Source organism: Coffea eugenioides, unplaced genomic scaffold, assembly GCF_003713205.1.
Source record: "Coffea eugenioides isolate CCC68of unplaced genomic scaffold, Ceug_1.0 ScVebR1_2525;HRSCAF=3569, whole genome shotgun sequence".
NCBI classification, from domain to species: Eukaryota; Viridiplantae; Streptophyta; class Magnoliopsida; order Gentianales; family Rubiaceae; genus Coffea; species Coffea eugenioides.
Genome location: NW_020863020.1, coordinates 60001 through 70071, shown reverse-complemented (window position 1 = coordinate 70071; position 10071 = coordinate 60001). Strand labels below are relative to the sequence as shown.

Sequence of the window (10071 nt, the reverse complement as noted above, 5' to 3'; positions counted from 1 at the left end):
TTGGTGTTGGACCTAGATCACCATCCAATTTTGGGAAAGTAAACGTAGCAATAGAAAGTCTTTCCTTTTGTGAGTTTACAATTGCTCGATGCTCCACACTCTTGTAAGCTCCATTGGTTATAATCTGCCAAGTTGACCACATAAAATAATCAAGAATTGCTTTCATACCAAAGCAAAAGGTTTGTAAGTCTAACTATTATTGTAAATAAGCTAGACAGATTACCTGTTGTTCAATAGTTTAGTATCCATACTTCGTATAAGACATAATGCACTTGTTTGTAACTTTCAAAAGATTTTCATGTAGGAATATTTTGTTTTGAGGAAAAAGGGATAATTGTAAACTAATTTCCGAATGACAATAGCGAATGGATAGTTACTTAACTGGCATCAATAGTTCAAGTCAATTACAAGTACTAATTCTACACACAAAGGCTTTTTTTTTTCTACACACAAAGGCTACAATCTTTAGAAACATAACAATTCTTTTGCGTTTGCTAAAAGTTGTCCCTTCCCACTCTCATGCCTTATACAAAGCAATAGTATATAACAATCTCTCTCTTTGCGTACTCAATACTCATGCGAACATGTGTGTGCATGTGTACGTGCCAGCAGGCATAAAAGGGTAAAAGAGAGAGGCTAGTGTGTTTATAAATAAATGTGTGTGTATGTGTGAATGCGCATGCGAGCAAGCATAAAAGGGTAAAATTCAATATTTTGCTCCAAAGTCCACACAAGACCAAATAATACATTTTCTCCTCACTAATTCAATTGGATCAATAACTATAGGAAACCTTCAATTGTTTTTAACGCCATGTAATCCCACAAATAGATGCCATCATGTGGATGTCAACACATGAAAAACTATGTTTTTAGACTCGGACTGAGTATCAACTCGGTCGAATTCAGGAGTCAGGGGTTAATGGGTTCGATCGGGGTTAAATCAGATAACGTCATAAATAAAAATTATTTAAAAATTTAAATATTGTATGTAAAATACTTAAGCATATGTTAATATTAATAAATGTATATTCATATATATTTGATGTTTCAAATATATTTAACAAGAAAATACAAAGAAATTAGAATGATCAAGTAGTAATTTATATTATTTAATGAATATTAACAAGTTTAGAATTAAAATTATGGACTTAATTGAAAAATAACACCAAACTTTAGGACAATATTTATAAAGTATAGAATATTTTGAGGCATATAATAATTTTTAACAACCTAGGGATCAAAACATAATACTGAAAATGGCTTTGACTTTAAAAAAAAAAAAAAACTTTGACACCAATAGATTCTTCAGTAAATCCAGACCCGATCCATATACCCAACGGGTCTTGATTTTAGAGTTATGGAATTGGGTTCGACGGGCTGTAGGTCTATTCGGAAAAAAAATCCAAATTTAAACATTTTAAAATTAAATCCAAAACCAATTATAAATCCATCTCCAAAATTAAACAAATCAAATTACAAAACTAAATCACAAATAACTCAATAGTCAATACAAAACTAAACACAAATCAATCTACAAAATCATTACTAAATTGTTAATTTGGTAAAAGAATGTATTTAGAAATATTTATATTTTATAATTATTAATATATTGTTTGGATTCGGGTTGGAATCCTATATTCCGTATCCAACCTATTTTTTGTTAGAGTAAACGGATCCGGGTATCGGAATTATTTCTCAACCCATATTCGGAAAAAATTATCGGGCCTGAGCCGAGTTCGGATCCAAACTTGACCCATTGACACCCCTAGAGGTGGCCAACCTAGGCCATGGGCCTTTTCTATCACCCATTGGCCCCATTTAGATAAGTAGGGAAGACTTTTTTTTTTTTTTGATAATAGGGCACAAATAAGAAACAAAAGCAATTTTAACACATATAAAAGTATTTGAGAAGAGAAGGAGAATAAATATACAAACAAACATTTAACTATTTATTAACTCAAAACTCAATCATAGTAATATCAAATTGTAACTTTTCGCTTACAACAACTTACGAATCTAAACTATGAGACTTTCCCTCAAATTTACTCTCAAAACTCGACTCAATTTTTCAAGTAATAATCTACTACTCTAGTAGTATTTATGCATTGTTAAACTTATTAAACAAATACAATTATAAACCGAAACTTATTTGGAACTGATTTGAAATCTCCTAAACCAATATGGGAACTAAACAAACAAGACACCGAAACAAGAAACTAGAAGAATTGGAAAACTAAATACTAAGATAGTTGGGTTTAATTTCCTTTATTGCCTTCCTTAAACCATGCTCGTTATTGTGCTCACCTCCAATGTCATTTCGAACTTGAATCTCTATGAAAAGCTCAGTTGCAGTAGACACAACATTTAACTCCAACTTATGATTGATTTTTAGTTTCATCTTTACACGTAACAGTGGTCGAAACTTATACTTTTTGAACAATTTCTTACCTTGATCACTTATGTCAAAAAAGTTAAACATGTTCATCCAAACTCCATTCATTACTCCACATCACCAAGAAAATTTCCCAACACTAGAAAATCATATTTGCCACCTCCAATGTTTTTAACAACATCACCATATTTTTCCTTTAATTTTTTTCACACTAACAATCGCATCAATTTTAACAATCGCATTTTTCGCTTCAAAAAATTCATCAACCACAATGAAATCAAAAATTTCTCTCTTATCACAATCTTTAGTTACATTTTCCATATCACCAACGACTTCACTTTCTTTCTCAACCACATGTGAAATTTCTTTTTCGGCCACAAATTTTTCATCTTCATGTGTACCCATAATTTCTACAATTTCTTCTTTCTTTGACTCATAAAAAAAAATTCTCCTACCTCATCACAAAATTCTTCTCCACCATGACCATAGAAATTCATCAAAAATTTCCAAACCTCCGTTGCTGTGTTTACATCTATAAATTTTTTGGCTACATGCAATTGGACTTGGGTGTTGAGATATTGGAATGCCTTGCAGTCTAACTATTTATTCTTCTCTAACTCTTACACTGCTTGATAATTCGTACCTTCTATAGGTTTCGTGAACCCCTTTTAGACAAAATCCCAAATTCCAATAGCTTGAAGTTTTTTTTTTCATCATCCAACTCCAAATCTCAAAATCATTTTTACCATCAAAAATAAAAACATCACAACGTGATGAATAACATTGATCCATGCTTCAATTTCATGAACAAGCCCTAGAATCAAAGTCCAGACCTCTAATACTTTGTAGGAAAATAGCCCATAGGATAAATAATCAAAACAAATCACACACTCGAAGAAATAGCATGGCAGCGAAATATTTATAAACAAACAAAACGGGCTCAAGAAAGAAATGAAGGAAACTAATTCCTAAACTAATATTAAAACTAAACAAACAAGACACCAAAACAAGATATCAGAAGAATTAGGAAACTAAATACTAAGATAGCTTGGTTTAATTTCCTTCAGTTAGTGAAACTAGTTAGGAAAGGAGTTTGGTAGTCATTCCTTTCTTATAGTCAATCTTTCCCTCTGCATCTCTTTCTTCTTCTCTCGTTCTGATCATTCCTCATTCTTGAACTAATTCTTTCCTTCTCTAGTTCATTTTTCTCCCAAATCAATACTTAATTTGGACTCCAATGTTTGAGTCCCTGATAGTTGTTGGTATGAAGCGGTTGACTCTGGCTGCTTGAATACCCCCTGATCATGGCTGAAACTACTTGTTTTAAGCCTTTGAAGGAGCATGTCAAGAAACAGAAGCAAGGTTGAACAAGGCTCTGGCTTCCATAGGAAATTTTTAGCAGCAGTTAGACTCCATGAATAATTTCCAGCAACATTTTAAAGATGAGTGGGAAAGTAATGGCAAGAAGATGGAGTCCATGATTCATAATGTGCATCAGAAATCCAGCTCCTCTATGATGGTGATGTCTTGTAAAGACAATCAGAAAGTGATCTGCGAAGACGAAAATTGTGGGATTCCCACCTCCTAGAAGCAACAGAAGTTGCTGTCCACCAATGAGCCTAGAGCGACTACTAAGGAGAACTGGAGTAGGATTCCTTTTCCCAGTTACTCTTAAGGTTGAATTACCTATGTTCTTTAGGGATAATCTCAGGGAATGAGTCAGAAAATGCCATAAATTATTCTTGTTTTACAAATTTTTTTGATGAAAATAGAATGAATGTGATTGGAATGTATTATGAGGGAATAACAGATAACTAGTTTCTGGGGGTCAAGATTGAAAAACCTAGCTAGTTTGTCTTGGAAGGAATTAAAGAACTATCGTGCACACATTTGTTGACAGAGGAAATTTGGAAAAATTCAATAAGTCGCAATAGATTGGTAATTTAGAAGAATAACAAGAGAAGTTTGAACAGTTGAAAACTTTGATGCTCCTCAGGAGTAATAAGACTTAGTGAACGATATTCTGTCTCCAGTTTCATTAGCGGGCTTAGAGAAGAAATTAGGCACAGTCAAGATGTTCAAACCTGATATTTTAATAGTAGCATTTGACGTAGACAGATTAGACAAGGGGGTAGGCAGAATGTGGACTCCAGATTTGAATTATATAAAATCAAAATTGGCCATGGTATTGGAACTAATAGCTATAGGCTCCCTCATTATCGAGTTGAAAAAGGAGCTTCTGCTAATTAGGATTCTAGTCCTAACATCATATAGAAAATTTCACCATCCAATACTAGAGGAATAATAATTTTTGTTTCAAGTGTGCCAACAAATTTGGAGCAGGACATCAAAGTAAAATGAAGCAGCTGCATCTGATGGCAGAAGACGAAGAGGAGGAAATTGAGTTTGCAGATGTCCAAGGGAAGCAAGATGAGGTTTCTAGTAATCTTGGGGTTGTGGTAGACATGTCATTTCATACTTTGTCTTCTGGGCTCAAAAGAAAGACCATTACTCTACAACAGGTTATGAGAAGTGTAGTAGTGAACGTATTGGTGGACACTGGAAGTTCTAATAGCTTTATCAGTCACAGCTTAGCAAAAGATTCTCATGACTAAGTTACTAAAAATTTGGTACGTAAGCTAATTGTAGTCGGAGAGTAAGTGCATTCCACATGACAATTTGGGCTTTTATAGAAGTGTTGTGGCACATTAATGTTGGAAAAAAAATGTAAATATTAGAAGTCTAGGGAGAGGACAGATCCAATCAAAACAACGCTTATTCACCATTTTGATGACATTATATATAGTTTACTATTAATGCCCTTTTACTGGTGAAGAAAGTGATTTTTTTATTTAATCTCTATTTATTCTCCTCTAAGTCTAGATGTAATATATATTAGTCCTTATTAAAAATTTAGTTAAGTAATTCATAGTTGACTAATCTGACAAACAAAATATAACAAAAATATTCTTCTAACAATTTACATAAACTAAAAGAATAAAATATTACGCTGTTAAGTAGTAACAAGCTTAATATTATAGCATGATTTCAAAATTTTGCCAACTCTATTTATTGTTATTACCATATTATTTTTTTATTACTACATTATTTATTATTACTATTAGATTTAAAGTTCAATAAATTGAAAACAATGGATAAGATAAAAGAACATTAATTCAACATGAATTTGAAAAGACTTTAAGGATATTAAATTAAAAAAGCTTTTTTTTTTGGTTTTATTAATTTGATTTTTTGTATATTAGATACTATAGAGAAGATATAAATTTTTTAGCAACAAAATGGCAATAATGATAAATTATTAATCATTTCAGAAATGAAAGGGCATTAACATCCTTACACTCACTTTTTTGCTTATGACGTTAATATTTATATCTTTGACTAGTTTTCAAGGGGCCAAGTATACAATTTTAAGGCTCGTAATAGTAAAGTCAAAAGTGTGCCTACCCCGAAAGCTTAGCAGAGCAGAGTGTGACTGACCCTTAGAACAAATAACGATGGAGCAAATTTAAAAGCATGTACTTGTTAATGGGGCAATTCACAATAAAGCCTTATATTTATGCGAATCCTTACCTCTAGGATATCACCAACGTTGACTATAAAAGCATTAGGAAGTGGAAGAACAGGAACCCAAGCTTCATTTTCCTTGATTTGGAGACCTTGTACATCGTTGATTTGAAGTAAAATGGTGAGGCTAACAGGATCAGAGTGATGGCAGAGGCCTGTGACCAGCTCAGGTTGAGGACATGGAGGATAGTAAGTGAGCCTCATGGATTGCAACCCTTCTTCTAAAAGCACTTCAATTTCTTCATGCTTCATTCCTAATGCTTTTGCTATTAGGTTGAGAATCTTCAAGGCAAGACTTTTGAGCTCTATAGAGTACTCTTGAAGACTTTCCCTATGTAGCAGAACCAAGAACATTTGAAGGAATACAAAGGTAACTAGCATAAATATCGGTTTAGTATCATAACAAAAGAAAAGAAAAGTAAATTTTGCGCACAAACTTCACTGTTAGTTTCATGTTTTGCAGTGTTATTGGATTGATTAACATGCAAATAAACTATAAGGAGAACTTAGCATACCTAAGTCTAAGTATAAATTTAGATGTATATTATAATGAACTTAAAATCATAACTGATTTGTTTATTTTCAAATTGCATAGCGAATCAAGATATTTCAATAAATTTGAGCTCATTGTAACCATTTGTCACAGTGAATTGGTGATTTTTTATTGTTCAACTTCATCTTTTATAATATTAGTAACATTTTGACCTAAAATATCTTAGGCCATCCTCCTTCTATCTTTCTTCTCTTTAGAAAAAACTCTCTAACTAAAACTCTCCTTCAACTCTCTCATGAGAGAGAGATCAGATTTTTCTAATCTTTTTCCATGTGAGGAGCTCTCTCTATAGTTTCTTTTCATTTATGTGAATAAAATATTTCTTAAGATTTTCTAATGAGAGTTTCTTCTCTCCTTAGAGTTGTCTAGTGAGAGTTTTCTTCTCTCCTAAATTTTTTAATGGAGTTCTATTCTCTCCTAAGGATTCTTAGTGAGAGTTCTTGATAATTTTTTCATTTTTCTTTTATTACATTTGAGTTTTTCATGTTCTGATTATTAGATCTAGAATTTCTTAGATCTATTCGGTAGATCTCACTATAATATATGGACTTGAAGTCATTAATCAATAGATTTGACAATTACAAGCATGCGTAGATATCCGTGGAGCTACAATTATTTTATCTTATTTTTTAAATTTGGAGCTTTATAATGTAATTTTTATTGTTCTTCATATCTATAGTATCCTTTCTTCATATCTATTATTTGATATCTATATATATTTGATGATATAATTTCTGCCATTAGTGTAAATTTTAATGAAAATATGATATTTTATTAAAAAAAAATCATCTTTGATCAAAACACAAACGGAAATTCTTGGCAGGTCATTATTTTTCTCAATATCACAAAAAGTGAAAAAGAAAGCTTCTTAAGCCTTAGTGGACTTACTAGCATATGTACAATAGGTTAATGTTTTGAATTATTCATATTGTTAATTGTTCTAAATATATTTTCTCTTTTTATTTGGTTTGGAAGATAGTGGATGGAGGGCGGCAGGGTAATTAATTCCTCATTGGCATTTCAGCTTATTTTTTTGCTTGACCTTTCGTCATCATGTATTCAGCCATTTCTGGACCTTTATACTTCCCTAAACATAAATCTGAAATGTTAGCTTTAAAAATTATCACATCAACATATTCTTTTATTCTATCTTTCTCAGTAGATAATTTTACAGGAAATCAACTTTACCTACTAAAAAATCTCACCTATCTGATGCATTAGCAATCAAATTTAGATAGACGTCAAAACGTTAAATTAAATGTATCATTGAATTGCTTCAATCAAAACCATCTGGCAAAGTGCATCAGCGGCCATTAAATTTTCATGAATGTCTCTTTTCGGCCATCCAATTTTTTTTTTTTCCATTCAAGAAAGTTCAGTAACTAGTAGTACAGTTTGCCTAAAATTTTAGCATACTACGTATGTTAGTTCATGTCAAAAACAGTTTTTATCCTAAAACTGCATGGTTAAAGAATTACAAGACTAAAGATAGAACACTTGATTTAAATTCCGCGTTTTGTGTGTGTTGTGCATGGTTGGTCAAATATACCTTAGAGGAAGAGGCAGCTTAGGGAATAAATGAGGTTTTCTTAAATCTTCTGGTTGAGTGATCATGTATAACATGTCAGCCCAGTCAAGCTTTTGCTCCTCTGATTTGACAAAGGCCTGCCCATATCCTTCTACATCTCCTGGTTCTTGACCATATTTGTTCTTTTCAGCCATCGGCAGATTGAAAAAATCTTGAACTTCTGATTTCAATTTCTCCACTAATGAAGAGCTAACTTCATGATTAATCAGCTGCTGACAGTTTTTCTCATAAGTAATAGCGTCTGGATGGAACAGCACATAAGCATATGTATACTTTCAACCGATTTGCACTCGTAAAATTCAGGTAAAAGATGATTAAGTCATCAACGGATTCAATTTTCATAGGACTTTGATTTCATTTGAAGATGGTTTCTTTTTTTTTCGGAACAAAAAAAAAAAAAGTGGGATGCTCTCAAACCTTGAGAAAGGTAACCATAGAGTCTTGGTCTAGTGGCCACCAAGGGGAATTTAAAGTTCCTTTCTAGGATATTGGTTAGGGTTCAAACCTTACACCAAATCAACGGTTCAAATATCGAAATAACAACACTTGATAATTTAGTTTTGTAAAAAAGTTGTATAATCAAACTATTTCAAATATACAATAGCTTGTCACACAAATATATGTTTGTCATACATTCAATCCTTGTATATATACCTGGAAAAAGCCCCACTCCTTGCAAGCAGAATGCAGCTTCTGAAGCTCCAAATCACTTACCTTCTCAGCAGAACTAAACAAGCTTTGCATATCCACAACTGGTATTTGGTGGAAAGAACCACCGTTAGAGATGGTTGGATATTGGTCTTTGTCGGGGCGTATGTAACGAGTTGGAACAGAAGAGGGATTTTCCTTAGCCAACTCTTGGACAAAAGGAACTTTCAGAGATCCCCCAAGCTTTCTTGTCTTGGGATCCATGATTGTGGTTATTTTCAACTTCAAAGTTCTAATTCTTGTATCTATCCACTGAATCCCTAGTTCAGAATATATATATTTTTTCGCACGAGATGTTTCATTAATCCAACATTGTTTATTATTAGTCGAAATGCAAGGTGCTAGGTTTGGATAATATAAGAAGTTCTATACGGAACTAGTTCTAGGCTTGACAATGATGTCTCACCTAAAGAGCTGCTATTATAATTAATTTCATCCATATTCCACCTAAATGCAGTGTTTCAAAGGTAACCCAAGGAACCATATAATACAAATTAAACCTTGTCATATCTCTTAGGCCTACAAATTACGTTGGTTTGGTAGACCCATTGATAATTACCTCCTCCTTAGTCACATTAAAAAAAAAAAGCAAGTTTTATCGCTTCGAAATTTTAAAATTGACTTATGATTAAGGGTCTATCAGCTACTGTCTTCGAAAATGGTTCATCACCTGCGCTTCATGATGTTATCCAAATTTTAGATTATCCTCAAATATTTATTGAAATTATACTGGCCTTGCTACGTAGACGGAAGCATAACAATTACTTTGATTAAAAAAAACTGTATATATAAATAACTTTTTATCATTAAATTTTATAAATTTTTTTGGAGGCAAAAGTTAACATTTATGCTTTCAAACCTTTAATGAGGAAAAACTAAAATTTCTAGGCTTTAGAGAGTCGGTGACTAGAGGAATGGCAATGAGGTGGATATGAGGCAAGGAAACCCTCACCCGTCTCCCTCCTTGTGCTTTAAAAACTTCTCCTGGCTTTAGTGCTATCCCCCTACTTCTCTTACCCCCACCCCCATCCGTCTACCCAACCAGGGTGCCCTGATGGGTGGTTCAAAATAAAATTTTATTTTTTATTTTGATCTTATGTTTTCATATATAATATTAACAAATAACTTTATAAATCAATCTTTTGGACTTTTAACTAATATTCAACATTACATTATGTTTAAAATCTACTTTAATCTTTTAAAAACATTTCTCCGTATTTGTTAGCAAATCTAAACTAACAGCTG

The 10071-nt window shown here is 32.5% G+C and overlaps 1 protein-coding gene across 1 annotated transcript; it reads right to left on the bottom strand.

Annotated features, from left to right (window-relative positions):
* Positions 1 to 4: 4 nt before the first annotated feature.
* Positions 5 to 9030, bottom strand: LOC113756899 (protein SRG1-like; the record flags this gene model as incomplete). Its single annotated transcript, XM_027300369.1, has 4 exons — positions 8773 to 9030; positions 8080 to 8327; positions 5984 to 6308; positions 5 to 124 (listed from the first exon to the last, which is right to left on the bottom strand). Coding segments are annotated over exons 1-4 (951 nt in total), but the record flags the coding sequence as incomplete, so codon positions are not given.
* Between the last annotated feature and the right edge of the window lie 1041 nt (positions 9031 to 10071).